Below are 22,345 nucleotides of genomic sequence, written 5' to 3' on the forward strand. Positions count from 1 at the left end.
TTTTCTTATATTGGTATCTTGTATTTTGTATTGGATTTTGCCTCTTACTTGAAAGTTGTGCCTTACTTGAAGATTGATCTGTATTTGAAAGTTGTTCATCACTTGTAAGTTGCACATTACTTGAAAGTAGTTCCTGTTCTTATTTTGCATGCCCTTGTGTGTCCACCTTTTTGAGCTGCTGGAACTGCAAATTTCTCCTTGGAGATAAATAAAGTATCCATCTATCTATCTATCTAAAATGCTGCATTATGCATATTTTGGTATGTAGATGCTAAGTTAGCATCGTAACATGACATCACCAAAGCCAAAGCTAGTCCTTTGCTTGCAGCGTGCAGCAGCTAACACAGCCGCTTTCGTATTGAAAAGGTCCACGAAGTGGAACAAATTGAGATGAAACAAAGGTGGGATGGAGATCTAAACTCTGCTGTGGCAACAACAAAATGCCCCGGTGTTCCTGAGTGACACGCCGGCACTGGCAGAGGCATTAAGCAGCCTCATGAGAGAGAATTATTCACCAGTGTGGAGCCGCACAATGGTGGCCACCTAACTTTCAAGCCTCAGCCCAGTCCCTGTGCAACCCCCCTGCCCTCATCAGCATGCATTATTCTTTTTTTTGGTGTCTGTTCACATTGGCTGACGAGCGCAGTTTGGTTGGCGTAGCCCGGAGCTCAAAAAACCACATCACACATACAGCGCACACATTTTCCCCACTCTCACGCTCTCTCGCTGTCGCACAGGCTGTTAACAGTATTTTCAGAGTCGGGGAATGTGAAAATATTCAGCGAGAAGTGGGGGGTTGGACTGGAGGAAGGGGGGGGGTGGGGTGGAGGGGGGCTTGGAAGTGCGACGCCACACAGACTGCCAGCGTTGGCTGACGTGTTTGGCCATCCTGAGAGGTTAACAGGCACCAACCTCCCCTGCGTCCGATGTGACATGACACTCCACTCGCGTCGCCCAGTTTGATGTGTCGCTCTTTCACGGTTCATGAACTCAGGGCCTTGGGAGGGGTCTTTCACTTAATGTTGTGTACGACATCATACCGAGTGGCAGCACAAAGGGAACCCAATTTATTATATTCTGGATTTTTGCCCTCTTTTGATCTGTCACATACAGACACATGCATGTATTAAGGCACACACACACACAGCACACACATTCTTACAGATGCACCGCACACTCACACAGTAGTGTGTTTGGTCACCCCCCCCCCCCCCCCCCCCCGTAGCAGAAATGCATTGTCTCCCTTCATGGAAGACATTAATAAGAAATGAGTCCTTTTGAAGTGTGGCTGTGGGCTGTCAGATCTGAACTGACATTATCATCCCCTAGAATAACACCTCCTCCCACCTTTTAACACGCACTCCCACACATTCAGCCTCCCTCTGCGCGTATGGAAGCACTGGAAGAAGACTGTGCGACCTAAGGTGTCCAATCCAATCCGAACGGCCTTCATCCAGTTGCTGAAAACACACTGCTGCCGTAATCCTTGGCAGTTTTATTTTCTTCGACTGCATGCACTTTGGCTGAAATGCGAGGTGGTGACACTTTTTTGTGCTTCTCGCACTCCCTGCACACCCCCACGCCCCGCTGCTCCCTTCACTTTGAACTGCTCGATGCATTCACACTACGTCAGCAGAATCAGGAGAAAAAGAAAACACCCTTTTTTTTTTTTTTTTTTTTTTACTGCTTTGTAACTTTTTCTCTTTATTCCCTGTTAAACTGGATGTAAACAAACTGTGCGGGCTAAACAACTCATACCTCATATGTTAGCTGGAACAGTCTATTAGTCAAATGGTTTGATAGCTGCAAGACAATCACATTCAAAAACTATTTTGGCATCAGACATCTTTCCAGGATATGGAATAGTTCATCTCAGACTCGTACTGACTGAAGACTGATGTGGACGTTTTTTTATTTTTTTTTTCCCCGATTTCGCTGCTTGTATTTATAGTTTTTATGATGATGAATGCAGCCGTCGCCCCACCCTGAGTTGTTGTTGATATCTAACGTGTGTGTGTGTGTGTGTGTGAAGCTCAGTCAACCTCTCTGTCACCCTAAACAACAGGGGCGGTTCTAAAGCTAGTAGAGGTCGGGGGCCCAGCCCTGAAAGCTGTCTGAGTTATTTAGCTGTTGTTCGCTGTTCGATGTCCAAAGTGCTATATAATGAAATTCTCATAATTATTATTATTTTAAAATGAGCGTAAGAACTGGTCTGGCAGCTATGATATGAGTTTAATAAAAACACCACATGACAAGCAGTAGACATTCGGGGCTTCCCTGAAAACCTTCTGGGTTAAAGCCCCCACCCCCACACACACATCACAGATTTGATCCTCAGAAGCATGCTGTGAATCCCCCCTGGTGTGATACAGTAGTTACTGCCCCTCGCTCCTCTTTTTTTTTTTTCTCTCTCTGTCTCGTTCCCATGCCTCTGCAGTGTGACTGGGGGTGGGTGAGGGTTTCCTGTCAGGGCAGAAATTCAGGTGTTGCTTTACCGCCCGACTGCAAATCTAGAACTGATGGAACATTGTTTTCATGCAAAAGGAATTTAATACAAAAGGAATTTAATACAATATGTCAACAGAAAACCTGTGACACACTTGTTTTATTGGCTTGTGTCTTTACTACGTTAGAGGGACTTTGGTGTCTCATGAACACCTCATGTCCTTTTTCTCACCATTTTTCTCGTAATTTCTTCAACAGCATCTAGTGAAAACAAAGCGGTGACACTCAAACCCGAATTGTGATGTTCATCTTGATTCTATGCACAGATATCCACAACCACAAACACACAAACATGTAGCCCAACAGCAAAATGAGAATACATACATGCAACCACTAGTGCATGATCAGAAGACGTTGCATTCAGAGAATTCCCTCTAAGACATGCAAACTGTGTCTATAGTATGTCACACCACTCCATCAGTCTGATAGATGAAGCCACACTCGACATCTCCTTCCCCTCCCCTCTCACCCCCGGCTCATTTCACACTTTCCAACTTCCTCGCCTCTCTGCCAGGCACGTGTTAGACTGGTAGTGAAAGATGTCGCTCCTTCTCCCCCTGCCGTAGCATTTAGATTCACTTCCACTCTTGCTCTGACTCTTTGCACTGAGTGTGAGGATGTGGCGGTACCACCTGTATCACTATTTACTCAGTATAGTAAAGCTGGAAATTAACAGTGCGGTGCACCAACGCCAAAAGTATATTGACTTTACTTACTGACTAAATTGCCTCTCAGTCTAATGCGGATTTCTTAGTACCCAAGACTGAGTTTAGCTTCATTTGCACATCCATTTGTCTGTATGCATGTTTTGCAGAAGTAGACTGACGCACAACATGTGAACATGCCCATCTGCAGGCGCAGATGGAAGCGCACTCACTTCTCACACATATAGTATGGGCCATATAGCTCACACATGCATCAGAAAAGGCAAGTTGGGTGTTGATTTATTCCCTTGATTCTTCGTTAAACTTTGACGTAATCTTGGCACACAGTAACGGCAATGACGCTTGTTATTGGACAAAGAATTTCACCGTAGTGTAATGCAGGGAAATAATCTTTGAATTTATTTTAAAACTTTGCTCAAACAGCAATGACAGAATGTTCATCCCCAAGACAAACTGCTGGTTTAAGGTCAAAAACGGGGTTCTGTGAACAAGCCATGGAGATGGATTTACATGCCCACACATCCAAAGCTGTGCCATCTTTAACGTGCACATGTAACCCTATGGTTGCACATGTAACCCTATGGTATTATAGGTTAAACGCTGTGTCATTTACTTCTCCTCCGGTGGCTCTTCAGCTTGTGTTTTCTGGGAATCAAGCAGCTCCCAGGCAGGTAGGATACATTACTCTGCTGCTGCTGACTTCCTGTGCCCAGCGGCTCCATCAGGCCCTGACTGTGATTGACACTTGCTTCATACTTGTGGACAGTCCGTGTTGATCCCGTTACGCTCGGCATGTACGCAGCTTTTACGCAAATGCATTCGCATGTAAAGAATTCATGTGCCGCTGACCTGACAATGAAGGTGCGTGTAACCTGTGTGGTGCCTGTGGTCTACGGATACCCACACCCCTTTATTATGGAGCCATACGCAGGAAGCAGAGGCAGGAAGCAGCCACAGGGCACTCTGTATTGTTGGAGTCACTCTAGTGTTGAAGCGCCTCTGATCTCATGAATAATGTAAAAGCGAGGTAAAGCAGATTATTTGTGTGGATATTAAAGGATGTCTAAAACCTTGAGCTGCATTAAGGCAGTTTAAATATTCAATATGTCTTTTTCATTACATTTGCTGTGGTTTCCTCACAAATAGCAGGCCTTATTCATGACTTGCTAGCAGCATACATTTGTAGATGTTTGTGTATTTAAACATGTTTGTGGGCTCATTGAATATCTCCATAAATGTCCAATCTGTTACCTTTAATATTATTGATAAAACTTTGTTCTTTTCTTCTGCAATTAGAGAGTATTAATGGCTGAAAGAAAGCAGAGCAGACTTTGTCTTTTTCTCTGCTTGTGTGGCTCTGATGTGTTTTTTTTTTTTTTTTTTTTCATTGAACATTTGAAAATCAAACCACACTCTTTAAACTTCTTGCACAGTCCTCTCTCAGATGCCGGTGCCGTTCGCGCGCTCACGACCTGATCTCATTCCATTTGTCGGCTCTTTGTGCGGCTGTAATTGGCGTCGCTCTTGTTGCAGAACTGTAGGCCTCACCAGTGATTATTTCAGCTCCACACTGCTAAAATCCCCCTTTTTAGTTCCCTCTTCTGCAGAGCCATTAAAGGCTGGAGGATTATGATTATGTTCCCCGTTCAGTAATACGGCATAATTCATGATAATTAAGTTCCAATGAAAGCGCCTCCAATTTTTGAGTGATTGGTATTCATGAATATGCCCATCCAGTTTTGATTGAAATATCATGCCTCTGTGTTTTTGAGCAATCTGCTTTGAGACTTTAGTCTGAATGTTTTTTTTTGCCTAACAAAATATATTTCCCAATTTCTACACTATATCCGGTGTGTTGTGGGCTCTGTGCAGGGGGTCAAGCTGGTGTTTTTTCTTAAGTGAGCGATAGATGATGTAATTTTAGAGTTTACTAACTAATGAAGCTACTTCACTATGTCATGGGGACATCCTATCAGAATAAAGCCTTTAAACCACTCTGTTCCTTTCAAAACTGGGTATTTTTGCTGACAATGATTCACAAAAGATTTTAGATAAAAAAAAAAACACTGATTATATGATTGATCTTATGGAATTTGTGAAAAAACAAATCCTCTGCATTTAGGTGCAGCAGCGAATGCAATCCGTCCTGAGAGGTTAGATTGCTCCCGGTTGCCTTGTGCTCCTCTTCATCTGTCAGCAGCATTAGGTGTCCCACAGACAGGGTCGTAATAGTAGAGAGCGAAGGGGACAGGGCCTCTAATGGAAGCCCTTTGTTCACTTGTCACTTGCACTGCTCCCATGGAAACATCCTGCTGACCAATCAGACGAGCCCTCGAGGTAGAGGCCTGTCACAGCTCGACTGAAGGCATCTATCACACTGAACTATCATAAGTTTCTCTCTTTTTCTCATCCTCCTGCTCTCTTTCTCTCACTCAGCATGTGTTTTACCCATCAGTGATCGTGTCTGACAAATATACTTTTCATACAGTGCGATAACTCAAGGGAAAGTGAGCTTTTGAGTCATGTCAAAACATGTGAAAGGAAAAACGGTGTTAACAACGCTGCCCCCCTGTGCGTACCAAACTGAAAGCAAAGCTGTATTGTTGCAGCGTCAGGATATGCTTTGGTAAAGAGCGGCATAAAAGCTTTATTCTTTTAAAATTCCTTCATGCTGATGCCAGGGCTCCCAGCTTATCCCCTCCCTGAAGTGGATTCGAATACCTCCCACTTGACTCTCTATGAGGTGAATATAAAGGTAGCCCCTGCTACATGCATCTCTCCCACCGGGTAAACACTGTGCTGTGTGATAAAGGTTTTAGAGAGGAGGGAGTAGTGGCAGATTTGAAGGGGAAGCAGGGAAAATAAAAGATCTTCTGTATCTCTGTACTCAGCTGCAGCCGGTTGGAATATAAACCACCGGCAGGATTCAACTTCCAGAAATACTACTTCTCTAAAGACTGGGGAGCAGGGCTGACGGTCGGATGAAGGAAAGTTGTCCACTTGTGTCTGAAAAAAGACACCAATGAGCTCTGCACTCCGGAGCGGCTTTAACTGCAAGGATTTGGGAGTGCAGTTGTGCAAGAGCGCCCGCTGCTGCATGTGCATGTGAAAATGTTAATGCCCGAATGATTTCATTTCATATTATTTAGCTGATACGTGAAATGTTAATGATGAATGATGAAGAGCAATAAAAAATCTAGAGTGCGGAGCCAGATTTTTTTTTAACTACATTCGATTTATTATCTCACCCCCAGTCTGTGGATGCGCGCATGGATGCACATACGTGTGCATGTGATCGTATTGTGGAACAAAACATGGACGTGCGCACATGAATACATGCATTTGTACATGTTTTTGCTCGAGTAGGCTCACATGCTCAGCTGTCCAGACAGTATATATGCGCTATTGGTGTCTAGGGAGTAGTGTACAAGATACAATATATGTAAAAACCCATAGAGACACCTGCAGGTCTGACATAGTTATGTTAATAAGGCAATAAATGCACAAGAAGCAGGATTTTTTTTTTTATGTTCACCGCATTCATTACATTAGATTTGACATGTTGTATATCTGAAGTCATATGACCTGAGACCATAAGCATTGAGGTAGAAAGTGGTCAGAGAGCCAAGATTGTGTCAGCTGTGCAGCTGCCTGCTATGTAGAAGAGAAACATCCCTCCCATCCATTAGAAATCCAATAGGGAGAGAGAAATTGATCTCCATTAAAACAGTCCTGTGCACTATGATACACATGAAGGGGCTTTAAGATGTAAGGAGAGCCATTCATGCTGTATGTGGAAATAACTTCCCATTATCAGGACAAACCAATTTTAAGCTTGTGAGACTTTCTATATTTGTTGTGTCCAAGCCCAATCAGAGGTAACAGGAGTTCCTCACAGGGTGATTCACACTCCTCATAAAGAGTAAATGGACTTTATGCGTAAAATTGATGCAATTCTGTTTTGAAATAAACTGTTTGCATGATGTGGCAGTTCACAACCCCCTTCCAAAACTTCCTTATCTCCTCCGGCAGAGGGGTGTGGGCAGACCCCACACACACACACAGCACACAGGTCAGCTTGATAACGTTTGCAGGTCTAATCCCATTCTTTCAGTCCTCTCTGTCAGACCAACATGTACTAGACCATCATGAGCCCAAGTCCCAGACACACACACACACACACACACATAGGCTCAGGTGCCTGTGTCTGATAAGGACTGTGTGGAAGTATTAGCCTCATCAGCCCAGCCCCACCACATCACTGGAAATCCCTTTTCCTCCCATGATCCCCAGTTTGCCCTTATCACCACAACCTGCTCCTAAGTCTTAAACCCTTGTGTAACCACACGCCCCCGGCAGCTTTGTGTCAGGGATCATCATTTGATGTACACACCATGGCGCGTAAGTCTGAAATGATTTCAAAATGGTCTTTGGCCATGGTGAAATACCAAAACAAATGGCTACATCCTTTCTTCCTCTGCCCCTTTGTGCATTACGGCCATCATCTGGTAAGGAGCAGGACTGACAGAGCCTGGTTCCTCCGTTCGGTTAAACCTCTGCCTCCTGTATGAGCACTTACTTTGTGTTTCGCTGATGATATGATTTAGTCCTTACATTCGTCTGTCTGCACCAAAGAGGTTCTGTGCAGTGCAGTTTGTTGGTTTGTTTGTTTGCAGCATTACAGAAAAACTTCTGGTCTGGTTTTCCTGAAACTCGGTGGAAATGTGTAGCATGGCCCAAGGAAGTACCCATTAAATGTCGGAGCAGATCCGAGTCATGTGACCATGAAGTTTGCACTTGCAGATTTGCAGATCATAGACCGGTGGACTATTGGCCTTGGCGGAGGACTGCGCTCTCCGAGTGCATTTTTAGTTTGGTTTTTATTGTCAGAAGACGTAGTTTGTAATAGAGATTTGATCCCAGGGCTCTGTCTTGTCAGATCAAGCATGCCCCTCTACAGTAATGAGACAAGCTAAAGGGCACACTGTGGAGGAGTTCCTGTCAAACTCACAGCCTTGTCTCAAGACAGGGCAAGTTTGCCAAGTAGGAAACTTCAGATGAAAGCGTGTTCAGTGTATCCCAAATCTGACCCGAGGGCAGAAAAATATTTCAGCAACAAAACAGAAATTTATGTGTATTTTTTTTAACTTAACCTCTTAATTAGAGCCTGTCTATCTCTGGTTTGTAAAACCTTCATACCAAATAGTTTAAAGTCTACAGTAAATGTGTGGCAGATGGCCTTCCCTTCCAGATATGTATTTATGTGGCTTCTTGGTGAAACTAATATCTAATGGAGTAGTTTTTTTTCTATATTTCTGTAGTTCTTGCAGAGATTAAGTCTGTTATATTTATTCCCACGACAAGAGATTGTCCCTGGAGTGCTGTCGGAAAAAGAGGGATGGACGTTGGTTTGTTCAGCCTGATTCTCTCCCAACGTATCACTTTAGCTTTTGGCATAAGCTGTAGTGTCAAAAAACTGTTTTTAATTGGGGTTTTTATCATTATTACATTGCTTTTTCTAAAAATTAGACTTGTGCATAGTTGTCGTCTGCTGGGAATTGAGCAAAATCATAATGGGTCTTATTTTCACATTTTTAGCTTGTGGAAACAGCAGTTTTCTTGTTGCGTTAGCCCACCACAGCTGAAAAATGAGGAGCAGAGGCTGTGTAATAACTAATGGATTGGCTGAAGGCAGCAGCTGTTTGCTGTTGAGATGTGAGCCAGGCAGTGTTGTATGGCAACCTGACCGGAACTGCTCTGCAAACAGCTAGCAGACAAAACAGATTATAGGTTTGACAAGCTTAAGAAAAACACTGCAACATCGGGAGTCACACACGGACACGGTGCAAGGCGTGCACTCACATTTGAACAAATACCCACATGCAAGCACATGCATGCATGCACAGAAGGGTAAACAAATGCACGTGTCCCTCGTGCATGTACAAACTGCATGTAGAAACCACAGAATAAGAGGGCAAACAGTTAAGTTTCTTCTTCTTACCCCCTCAAGCTGGAGAAATAAACTCAGTTTTAGATGTTTTGGCTTCATCTGCATGATTTGTTCTTGGTGAAGGAATATATTTTCCCTCAGGCTCCTTGTGAGCAGCAATAGATAGTTGACTCAGCAGTGTATGGCAGTAATGATAGTTAACCTAGCACTGAACTTTAAGACAAACCAAATACAAACTTTTAAATGCACTGCAATCATCGACGCATTCTAAATGCAACATCAGCAATATTGTATATTTTGCTTGCGCTCCGTGTTATACTCTGATCCACAGTTAAACAGGTAAAAGGGAAAGGTCTCCACACTGTATGTTTTGCTTGTTAGCATGCTAATTAGCACCAAATACAAGTACAGCTGAGGCTGATGGGAATGTCATTAGTTTGTGAATGTCTTTTTTCGACAATTCATTCAGTGGATGTTGAAATATTTCACAACATAAGTGAAAACTTCGACCTGCTGGTATTGCTACAGAAGATGTGAGGGGATCTCAAAAGTCAGTCGGCATCATCCTCAGGAGACAATGAACATCATGGCGTTCCTTTCAGTAGTTGTTGATATTCTGCAGTCTGGACTAGAGTTCAGAGAATAATTCAAATCATCCTTCAAACCGTCTCTAGCATGGCTTAAGATTAAACCAGAAATACATGAAAATGCTGCCAATAAAGCATTCATGGCAGCTGATGACAGCTCTTCCAACATGCGTGCTGATGTATCTCAGATAATATCAGCCTGCCGATGTATTGGTCGGGTTCTAACCCACAGAGCCAGGTTTCCTCTCAGCGCATTAGATCACTATTACAAACACATAACATGTCACACACATGTTGGAATCACTGCACAAAAGTGCCTCTTTGTACTACGAGGATCAACTTAACCATGAATGACATTAAAGCATTGTTCTGAATGACGCGATTACCACGTTGCACGTGGCACTGATTAAAATGTCAGTGACAGTCCAGTTGGTTGGATGGTTTGTTATGGCTGATAAACGTCTTTAAAACATAGCATGACACTTGGGAAATGTTCATCAAAGCAGGAGGTTCAGTCACTCGAGCATGCAAATGCCAAACACATGTTTGGGAAGAGGCAAAAAAACAAAACAAAACTGGGCCAACCAAAACACGCATGGGTCATGGACAGATCGGCTCATGCTTGTGCACACGTACACATTTTCTCATTCTATTTTAGTGACACCTCTTTAGCGCTTTGAGGAGGGGTGTGATTTTTTCTCAGCAGTGTGTCGAGATCATGAGTAATAGTTAGAGGAACTGACCTGCTGTGTTGTTGGAGAAGCAGCAGTGGACAGATTGCATGTCTGATCCCGGCTCATTTCTAACTGCAGGGCAACCTGCAGCCGGAGTTGCTCCTGCATTGATAGCCCACCCTGTGTAATGGGTTTACAATGAAACTGTGCCCTACAGATGAATTTTAGTCATTTGTTTATTTTTTGCTGTTCTCGTGTTGGCTCAGCTCTCACTTTCAGTCACGGTTGCATTGTCAGCTCATTGTGAGACAATTTCATGCGCCGCGCTCTGCCTCTGTGGTTTTGTGGAAGGCATCGGCGCTGTACGGTTTAAGAATTCATCTACGGGGGAGGGGTTGTCCTACATCTCTCGTTCACACTGTTTACTGTTTTGTCAGCTGCCACCGTGTCCCGAAAGAGCTGTTTTGTTCAAACACGTGTAAACGTGGGCGGGCGTCATCCATGAATTGCTGAGTGCAAAGTTGTCCCGATGCCGTCATGCTCACCACGACGCCCCTCGCGGCAGGTCAGGCGTTGTAGGCCCGCAGGATGAGATTCAGAGACAGACCCAAATGTGAGAGGGAATAGAGGGGTTTGTTTACTCACCTCTTTGGGCTCCAAGTGGTCCAGACTTCCTTCAGCCACACGTTCATCACATCACAGCCACGCCCAAGCTGATTATTAACATTCAAATGAACTCTCGCCTCAAGGAGCTTCAGGAAATGATTTTGACATCTGTAGGGATGCACACATCCACCCATTTGCTGCAAACCGTCTGAGGCATCTAAAAGCAGCAAATTATCACATTTGGGAAGCTGATGCCACATTTCTGCTCAGTTCAGATAGCATATTATAACTTAGCAAAACTGCTTAGAAATTGACAACTCATTTTGAGGCCAAAACCTGCTAAAACCGGCCGCATCTCAACAGTGGTAGAGAAGTTTGTCCTGTGAGAGCTCCTCAGTGGAAGGAGCTCCGTTCGACTCCTGCTGCTGAGTCACCAGACGCCTGCTAGCTCCTCTCACCGCCCCCTCGCTCCCAAAACCTCCCACCTACTTGCTGAGCCTCGAGCCTGAACACTGACACGACCCTCTCAACGTGTCGCCTCCTCATTCATTATGAATGGACTGGCTTTGCTGAGTGAAGAGATGCTGCTGCTGTTGAGCGAAGCAGCATCTTTTTTTTTTTTGTGCTACTGCTGTTTGAGCTGGGCTACTTTTGTAAGGATTATTAGTGCTGCTTGGCTCAGACAGCTTAAATGTAGATTTACTCAGTGGTATTGCAGAAGCTATTCAGGCAGCGTTCCTGTCAACCTCTTAACCAAACCGTTTAGCTTGGTTTATGGTGATGTTTCTCTCAAAGAGAGTAAATCCATGGCATCTCCTGCTGTTCTGCATTTTACAGTAGCAGTCAGACAACATTAAGACTTAATTGTGAAGACATTTTTAGTTATTATGACTCTTTAGTGTAACACATTGGATGCAAAATCAGATAATGACTCTACAGTTTAAGCGTTAGTTTGAGGGTGTTTACATCCATATCAGATGAGTTTTAGGAGTTCAGAGTAAAGAAGTCTTCGGATTGGTTAACAGGGGTCTATATTAGCTTTTCAGCCAATGACTGCCTGAGGAAGCATCAACAGAGACTTGAGATGTTCTTTGGTGATGCTCTGCCAGGCCACGTTCACTTCTTGCTTACTTTAAGGGACTTTTTGCTTTCAGTCTTCTCTTTAGCGGTGAAACACATCAGTGAAGAACACTTCACAGTTTGACCATTAAAGTGCTTGTTTGGGTTAGTCTGTATGCGGAGGATCACTGTCCTGCTGCGTCATTACAGGGCTGAATCGTCCAGAATGCCATTACAGCTCATATTCATAGCCAACATGTACTAACATATTTTGACTTTATCTTTCTTTTTGTCCTTCTTTTTCAGTCACTCGGTCCCCATTTTTTAGTCGCCGGCATCCTCTTATCTAGGCCGTAGACACCTGGATCAGCTCCTCTTAAGCCCCATCTCTAGCAGGTCCTGCAAGAGATGGACCTCTTTACCAATACTGCATGCTCTGCAAGCTAGTACACCATTGATCTGCATGTGCGCCTGTGCGTGCACTCTCATGCACAGCACATGGGGATATGTTCCAGCTTTAGTGTGTGTGTGTGTGTGTCGATGCACACATGTAAAAACATCCTGTGACACACGGGCACAGTCACGCATAAGCGAGCAGGCCCATGTATGATGATTTAGCGTGAAATGGGACAGGTCATGGACATGGCTGGAGCACATTGGCAGGTGCTGACCAGGCTGACGCGATCTATCGAGTACAATTTGCACATATTAGCCACTGTTGCCCTTTTCCCTTCAAGCAGCGGAGGTTCACATCAAATCAATGTTCCGGGTCCTAAAGCTAAATAAGCTCTAAAATTGATCTGTAGGCACATATTCACATCAATATTTCATATCGACCGTTGTTGGAGATGCATGGAAATCTGCCCAACTTTTCCAAAAGGCTTTAAAGCATTTAGCACCATCTGCGTTATGTTAAGCCAACCTACATTTTCATTCAGTGACAAAAGTAGGAGCTCTGTACATTTTGTCTGTGCTCAGGATGCCCTCTGTAGGCTTAGAGCCATTTCGTCTGGCACTGATAGTGAATGGGGTCTTTGGGTCAGCAGCACTCTTTCTGGTCCCTCAGGCCAAGCCAGGGGCTTTTCTTGCCTGGACATACGCGGTGAAATCCCCTGTAATCAAGCAGCTGGAAGGTCTACTTTGAGGGGATTTGGCGCAGTGCGACAGGTGCCAATCCGACTGCAATCAGGATTTACACAGGCCCAGCTCCTGATGGCATTCAGCAACTTTAACGAAACATAGTCGCAGTCATTCATGTATTTTCTCGCATAGCACCCAGGATGTGCAATAGACAATGAACACGAGAACCTATTAGAGATGTAGTACTGTGGGCACTCAAACTCATCCCATGAGATGTGTGCGTTTTTAAATCTGGATTGTTGTTATATTTTATTTACTTCTGTCAAGTTCTTCATTAATTTCATGAGATCTTTTATTTCAGTTGAAGTCGAGTTTGTTTGAGGTTGCACTTTTTCTTTGCTTTGTGGCAAGTGTAATAATTTAGACGTGTATGCGTGTGAAATTTGTGTGAGTAACACAGAAAAAAGAAACTGTGAAATGGAGAGAGGAAAGAGAGACTGAGCCAAAATGAAAAAAAAGGCAGAAAATAAGAGAAGGTTTGTAAAAGGCAGAAACTCCCGGAGGCAGTGGGACAGTGGGACACACACACACGCACACACACACACACACAGACACTCACACTCACACGTCTCTCCTCTGTCTGTTTATTATTGATGTTGGGCACGCAGGGTTCCCACTCAGCCATCTGTTCTCAGCTCTCCCACTCCGTGCCCCTTTTGCTTCATGCCTACCACTTTGGCAGGCTGGCATAAGCAGAGCAGCGCTGTCCTATCAAAGTGTGAATACTTCATAAATATCTCGCGCTATCGGGGACTTAGCCGTTGAAGGAGCGGTCCAAAGAGTGAAAGGAGGAAAAGCATAACAGTAATGTGATGAATTTTTCATCAATTCTGCCTCTTTGCTGGGTGACGTCCATCACATGCATTGATTTGCGGTGCAGATATAATCAGGTCACGACTGCATGAGATGTAAACTGAATTGGCGTCGGGCTGTGTTTTGTGATGGACTGTCGATAGTCCTCTTCGTCATGTTTTCAGATGCGAATCAAATCACAGCCTCGCCCTCCTACTGTTAACAGCATATGGCTGCAGGTTTCATTTCGTTTGACTTGTAGTTGATGACCATGCATATTCAGTCAAGCCCGGTTGCCAGGGGTGACAGGGTCCCGTAGGTCCTCTGATTGGCTGCAGGGCGGTCACATGAGGCTTTACTTGGCCCCAGCTGGGACAGAGGCCGCATGTGGCGCGTCTAGAGATGTGTAAGGGTGGCGTGTGTTTGCAAACACTTGGCTTTGTCTCCCACTTAATCCATAGATGCAGTTGTTATCCCCCCCCTGCACCCCCCTCACTGCCCTGTCCTCCACACACACACATGCACTCACACACACCGTGCATACAAACTTCTTATAAATAAATGGATGTAAATGGGTGGTAAATTTTGCATGTCAGCCTCAGAAGCTGTGAGCATCAGTGAGGCTGTCTGACTTAACATTTGTCGTCAGTTACGTCCTGACTGACAGGAAGGGTCAGATCTGGGCAACGGGATGCCAGGAACTGGGGGGGGTGGTGATTAAGGTAAGATATTGGTTTGGGGCTTTAGAAATCTAAGCTATCACTCCTTCGTGTGACTTGTCTCTTCCTTATTCCTAGAGGGGTGAAAGAGGCTTTATTCTCTGGCTAGCCCCAGAGTTAAGACTCCCTGGGGAGTACGAGATGAGAGGGAAATTAATAATGTGTAGAGACTCAAAGGCTTTGACTGAAGCCAAGGATCAGAAGAGGGTGAAGAGAGTGTGTTAGAGGCAGAAAGGGAAAGCACGACCAGGCAGACAGGCCACCTTTGAGCAGATGCTGGAAAGTAAGACGAGTGGCATTATGAGGCAGATAAAAGGAGGCAGCTCCAAAAAAAAGTGTTCCCCAATCAAAGGGATACTCCACCGAAAATCTTTTAAGTATCACTCACAGCCTCAGGCTTGAAAGAGGGCAAATTCTAGACAGCTTTTTGGTGGAGTATTCCTTTAAGAGGTTAAATAAACTCAAACACTCCCCCGTATTCACATCAACTTAGTCTGAAGCGAAACTGTAGCTCTACGTAAATAGATGAGTAAGAAATGTAATTGTGAGAACACATTTTTACTTCCTCAGCGTGCCCTGAAAACAGATTGCAAATTAGCATTTCTTACCGAAAGCCAGAGGGAGTCACAAAAGTGCTAGCCCTCCCAGTCTTGAGACATGTTTTTCACGTTATGGTGTGTGAGTCTAACATGGACTTAACAAAAATGAGAACAAACTCGTTAACGTTAAGGAGATTTAATATTAATAGACTTCACCCAATGATGTGCGGAAGTCACGCTAGCATGTTCGACGTTGGCGCGCTCACGCCTCATCTCCCCAGGCCTTTGGTCCCGCTGTGACCTCTCTGGCTCGAAGCCTGCAGCTCCGCTATCCTTTGAACCTTGACAGACCTGGCTTAAGCCGGCTGTGCTGAGATGGATCCGACCACAGCTGATCACACTACGCAGCATTAAATATGAACCGCTATTAAATACTGAATTTATCTACCCATCCATCCATCCATCCATCCAAGCAGCTGTGTCATTTGCATTTTTCTTTTTCGATGTTTTGTGTTGAAATTATCCCGTCTGTCACCCGTCCACAAACACAATGTAAGCTAATAAGACCAAAAAAAATTGAGCTAATAATGATACTGGAGCAGCGCGCCATATGTGATCCCTCCTTGTAGCAAGGCCAGGTGGGCACACTGCCACCCAGCAGCACAATGGGTTTATCCACAGTGATTTATTAAACACCCTCACCACTGGCTAAATTACCAATCCATTCTTCTCCACTCTTGGCTCCCTCTTTCTCTGTCTTTATCTGCCTCTCTTTCCTTTCTGCTCTCTATCTGCAGAGTGCAGTTAGAATATATGTTAAGGAGGTGTGTAATGGTGGACTGGCCCCACATTGGAACCACAGAGCATGAACACGACTGCCTATTACACGGGTCTTTAGAGACGCAGATATAACCTCTTATCATCCTGGTCAATAGTCTCCGCTGAGGTTTCCCTCCATAGAGCGGTGAGATGTAAATGAATGTGTTGTATACATACTCCATAACAGTGCCCCGCCACTCTTCACAACTGATTATGTTAAGCACGGGAACACCTTGAACAGAGCGACTGAAAGGTTTTGGTCAAGAGTGCTTCAATGCAAGTGCTCCTAACAACAGCCATTAGCGTCGGCCCATCTTCAATGTTAAATACCACGAGCGCAGAGATGCTGCATTGTGTGTTTAGACAAGAGGGAGTTTGATGAGAGGCTCTAGATGACACACCTGCCGAGGAAGAGGGGTTGAGATAACAATTTTCTCCTCCCTGTCGAGGAGACATCTGGCATTGCCACGGCGTTGCAAGCCGAAATACGCCCAGGAGCGGGTAATGAGGCGTAGCAGACAGGGTTTGCGTTTTGGTGTGTGTGTGTGTGTGCGTTTGTGTGTGCGTGCGTGCGTGTGTGTGTGTTTTGGGATGGCGGTCCCATCATCTTCCTGAACTAGCCTCTGTAGATCATGCAAGCTCACCATCTGTAGTCCTCAGCCATAAGCCCGCTCGCGTGTGACTCACAAGCAGCGTTAAATCAGCTTAAATACAGTCACACACTGAACCGTCTTCTATGAAATAAACAGGAGAAAAGTAAAATCAGGAAACAGTCGGGGGGCATGGCTGCACGCGTGTGTGCATTGGTGTGTAATGCAGCCAAAGTGGTGCCCATCCACCCGTGACTGTGCACCACATGTCTTTGCGTGTCACCATTAACATGGCGGCCTGCGTTATGTTTACACACAGTCCTGTGTCGCGCTGCGTATGCCTGAGAGGGGTCGCTGAGAAACATGCGAACAATGTTCCATAATCGCCGTTGAGGAACAGCGAATGTTGAACTGATATGAACATATTTTCTTTTATCTGCTCGCGCGGAACAACAAGCACCAAGCAACAATGTAGTTTGATAATGGCTCTTCCTGTGTGAATGAATTACCTGTGTTGTTGCTTATTGCCTCTGACTGCTTATCTGTTTCATCATTGCCTCTTTTTCATTGATGGATGTTGATTATTGACTCTGATGATTGTTTTCTAGTTACTTTTATTGTTGATTTCTGCCTTTGACTATTTATCTTGATCTCTGACATTTATATATATATATAAAGGTGAAAAAATGTAGCTGATTTGTTTATGTGACTCTTTTTCTTTTTGTTTATTTCAGGTCATCTCTGCTCTATCCAGAATCTCCCACCACAGCATTGCACAGATCAAAGGCATCAGGTTTGTGTCTCATTTGTAACTCTCTCATTTGTTATTTGAGCCACTGGAGCACTCAACAGTATCAGTGTCAAAGAATCCATTTGCATGGACGCTTTCCACATTTGCTCGTAGGCCTGTATTAAGATAGAGGTGGCTATTAACATCTGCTGCTCATTTAAAAGTCAATTTACATTTTTAGGCAATTAGCCGCAGCTTTTAGCCACTGCTATCTTGCAGGGCCCAACATAATCCACAACACATTCCCATCTGTCACTCAAACAGTAGTGCAGTACTCTATTTATGTTCACATTTAGTGGCACTGCTGTCTAAAATACCACATTGTACATTTACACAGATAATGCGAAGCTGAGAAAACCCTTCACACAGCTTTATCAGGCCTGGAACGAGCGTCTGATTTCTCTTCATTTGCTCAATCTGCTCGGAGCTTGGTGGCTCACCGGCGCCACATAAAAAGCCATTTTATCCATCTGAGTAATGAGTTGATGGAGCGCGCCCATCAGGAGCCGTGCCAAGAAATGAAGGGAGAGGAAAGAGAGAGGGAGAAGAAAGAGAAAGAGCAGCCCCCCCTGTCATTAATAAAGACAACACAACCTGCTGACTGCTGGCCAGTTCGCCGCCTGGGCACACTGACCGCTTCGCTGTGAGGTGTCAAAAAGGCCAAATCGCACTGGACTTTCTGTTACTCTAATCTCAGCAATCAGAACATAGATTGAATCGTAAACTGAAAGATCATATTCTCAAACTGTGGGTCAGAGGTGAGAGCCCAGATGGTTATGAATCCAGCTTATCACAAAAGGAATATGATGTTTTTACAAGCCTGGTTTCCAAAGAGGGGGTTTGAGTAATTGGGCTAACTGTCCTTCAACTGAGGAACAAGCACCTGATCACTGAAGTGTCCTCGAACAAAACACTAAATTCCTTTCAGCCTGGAGGGTTCCTCTGACCCCTTACCCTGCTTTGGCGGTGGACATGCCTTATGGGAATAAATAAAGTGTGACTTTATTCAGCAAGGTCTAATTTGGTTCTTGGCCTGAACAAGAAAACATTGCTTTAAATGATACACTGAACTACATTCTCTCAAGGGGGCGTGTCAACATACAACTTCTATTGTACGTTTATATAGGCCTAAACTAATCAAATCTTTTTAATGATTTTTAGTGCGATCTTCAACAAGAAGAACTTCGTCTGAGTCTCTTTCTGCCTTCTCCACATTTCACCATGATAAATGTGTATGTCCCCTTTTTGTCAGCATCTGGTGTAGGAGGCATGCCCCCTTGTGGGTGATGTTGAATTGAATAACAAGTTCAGTAGGAACTAAAACTAAACATTAAAACCATTCTCGCCACCTGATGAAAGTAAGACCAGTATTCACCCGCCTTCTAGCTGTGGTTTTTCCCTCCGCCTTGCAAGGACAGCGTCTGAGTCTCTTAACTTGCTGAATGTTCCCTCTTTACTTCAGCTTCCCTTTATTTAGTCCTCGCCAGTTCATGCACAATTGCCTTGTCTGAGCTGGTATGCTGTGAGAGGCTTCCTGTGGTTTCATATGAGAGAGTTGGAGACATCTGTAAGGAGTCAACCATGCAAATTCATAGAGCAAAACAATGAGGTGCAGAATAAGATGTTGATTCTCAGTGGAATCAGCAGTAACACAGGTCGAAAACAATGAGATGCAGAGCCAGGTGTTGATTCTCAGTGGGACTGGCATTAGTGCGCATTCAGCGTCAATATCTATGACTGCTGCTTAATGGAGCTTGAGGCAATCGTCGGTCTCTTACTGCTTTCCATATGGGATTTAATCGTAATGAGGTCCAACATTTGCTGTATGATCTGCACGAACAGGGTGCTGCTATCGAGCAGAGCACTTACACAGCATGGATGCTCACTGACCCCAATTGCCCTTTCAAAATGGAAATTGTATTTAGGGCGAGGCTGGGTGCATTCAAAGGTCCAAGGACTTGTCAGACCTCTTCTGTCTTGCTTCAAAGCGCCTGTCAACTATGACCGGCCCTGACAAAAGATATAACTCATACCATACATACATGTATGTAGTGCACCATTTAGACAGAGTGCCCATGCCCTCCAGGTCCACGTAGATAAACAATGATGTGGTCATGCATAGTACATTTCAGAAAAGAACAAGAGATAAGAAGGAAAAAAAGTATCAAAACAAAAACTAGAATCAAATGAAAGTGATAAGACTGAGGATTATTTACAGCAAGAACATTCCTTTTTTTTTGCAAGTTATAAGAAGTGATTTAGAAAGTGTTGGATCTGCAAGCCTTGCGTTTGTCAGGCAGGGATTTCCAGAGGAGAGGATCCAAAGCCACACTTTGTCTTGAACTGGTACCCATGAACAGTGGGTAGATCAGTGCTTGAGGAGCTGAGATTGCACTCTGGGTCACAAGGGACCTTAACGGGTAACATGAAGAGAAGCAGGAATTAGGATGTACTGTGGCTGATACGCTACATTTGATTGTAAAGTCATTTAATGAAGGACTGGAAAAACTCAAACGTAACAATTCTGATAACTATGTTATAGATTTCCACATTTCCTTTCTTTGAGATTTAACTTGATAGCCACTTTACCTCATCAAATGTTACAAATGTTGAATACGGCACCAGTGATGTCTGGCCAGGTGCTTCCTAAATTGAGTTAAGGAGCGGAAAACTCTGCAGTCCTTTCTTAAACCGGGCACCTCTTCTGAGGTTGGAGTGAAAGAGGCTGTTCAGCTGGCTCAGACCGAATAGTAAGAGGAAACAGGTGCGCTTCTCCTCCACTGAATATCAAATGGGTGCTTCATTATTCTTTCCCAAAAGCAATTACGAAAAAAAAAGGGAAGCACTCTGGTAACAATTAGAAAGGTCACCTCTTGTCTTGATAATTGTTTGGTTATTTTATTTTCAGCTGTATTTGAATTGAATCTGTTTCATTTCACCTCTGCGTCTCACAGGATGTCTCCTGTGTCTCTGTACGCCTTAAGAGGGATAGCGAGTTGGTATTCCGCTTGTATAAATGTGGGAAGCCCGTGAGAAACAGATGGTCAAACTTGAAGCAGTAGAAATAATAGAATTCCTCACTGTGTTAAATCTCGCCACAGGCATGTCCACTGACGCTCTGTCGAAGCTCTTTGAGCCTGTCTTTGATGTTCACTATAATCAGGCAACAATAGTTCACGTCTCTGTTCCCGTGTCAGTCGGAAAGCCTTTAGTTTGCATGCACCTCTGCACATCCAGAGATACGCCGGACACACAATCACACATTCATGCACACTGCTCTCTCTTCTCCTTTGTGTGGTCAGCACCCTCGTGTGAACTCTTCTGCTCTGGTGTTCAGGAGCCTGATTTCTGCTGAGTACAGCGGCCGCGTCCTCCTCCTTTTTCAGCTTTTAATATTAATATTAATATTAATGTCTGAGTGATTATAACAGTGAGGAATTTTTTTTTCCTCACTGTTATAATTATGGTTAAAATTTGAATAATTTGTGTTTATCTCTGAACAGCGCTTTCTTACTGTCCAGCTAACTCATGCACTTGAGTCTGAGTTAATTAAAAAAATTAAGCTTGCTTTCAGTTCCTTCTTTACTTCATGTGGGGTTTTTCGCCCTCTGTTTAACCTCTGAGGCGACTGAAAAATTCAAAAAGGCATCATATATACATTTTATTTGGGCTGGTTGGGGAACGCTCACTTTATTGCGTACCCCTCCTCACACTTCTGAAACCAGACCCACATCTTTCATGAAATCTACATCTCTCCGCCTCTAAACAAATTTCCCTCTCGTTGCCTAAAACCCCAAATCCTCTTTGCGTCAAGGCCTCGTGTTCCCGTCTCTTTGTGTGCCCCGGGAGGTGACCTTGTGTTTCTCACAGCTTATCTAGAGTATAAGCCTGCGTCATCCTCTCTCCTGTTATTCAGGCCCCCTTCCTACTGCTTATCGTCACTGTCCTCAGCTAACCCCGCTCTAACCTTCAGCCCAGTCGCGCCTCACTGTCCTAGTTCACCATTGATCTCCACTGTCGGCCTGTGCGTCACGGGATGAGGGTCGCAGAGTGCGAGGGACGGCTCGTCAAATGTCGCCATACATGTATGTGTGAATATACTTGAATGGTTAAGGCCACACCTATGGGTGGGACTAACTAGCATCAGAAGTAGGAAAAGCATCACCGTTTGCATGTTTCCTCCTTCCCTCCGTGTCCGCCTCCTGCGTGGCCCCTCACCCCCGCTCATTTACACCGCTCACATTAGTATGCAGTTATCACATTGCACATCCACTCCTCATTTTTAACTCGTGCCGTTTGAGTGAATCGCGTGTGCCAGTTTTATACGTGAATGTCGTGGAAATAAAACAACAAAAATCGTATGTTCTTTGCACACACACCCCCCCTCCCAGGCGAGCGGTTTGGAAGCGAAGCTGCATTTCCAGGTTTGGAGGAGGGTTTTATGGAGCCAGCTCCAGCGATTTATTGACCCATGCAGAAACAAAGCCATGTCCAGGGACATGAAACTGCTTCCAACGCCGCCCATTGGAGATACGTTCACACCTAATGACTACACCGTTGTACTGCTGTTTGACAACAGTTGATCAATGGAACCTGCTCACTGTAGCTTTGTCCAGCACACATGTACCAACTACTCCCTTCACAGCAGCACTGACTTTAAGAAGAAGTCAGACGATACAATGAAATTAACCAAGAAAAGGACGGAGAAGGAGAAAGAGTTGGGCCAGAGAAGATTAGGGTGTGAATCGTGGCCCCTCATTTATTACAATCATTGAATGCAGAAGAAACTTTTTCAATGGCCTGTTATTGGTAACCTTTAATTAATCAAGAAAGCCTTGCTGAGCTTATGAGTCTGGTTAGTCAAATTAAACGAAGGACACACAAACAAACCCACACTTTCAATTAGTTAA

The 22,345-nt window shown here is 44.4% G+C and overlaps 1 protein-coding gene across 5 annotated transcripts in view; it reads left to right on the forward strand.

The window, feature by feature from the left end:
* The window catches only part of vav2 (vav 2 guanine nucleotide exchange factor), a 190,019-nt gene that overhangs the window by 115,746 nt on the left and 51,928 nt on the right, over positions 1 to 22,345 (forward strand). For all 5 annotated transcript variants that reach the window (XM_041960487.1, XM_041960488.1, XM_041960486.1 and 2 more), the window contains exon 3: positions 17,380 to 17,438. In XM_041960487.1, coding sequence (XP_041816421.1) covers positions 17,380 to 17,438 — 59 coding nt within the window. The remainder of the gene's footprint in view (positions 1 to 17,379; positions 17,439 to 22,345) is intronic.

This window comes from Chelmon rostratus, chromosome 19 (assembly GCF_017976325.1).
Source record: "Chelmon rostratus isolate fCheRos1 chromosome 19, fCheRos1.pri, whole genome shotgun sequence".
Taxonomy (NCBI): Eukaryota; Metazoa; Chordata; class Actinopteri; order Chaetodontiformes; family Chaetodontidae; genus Chelmon; species Chelmon rostratus.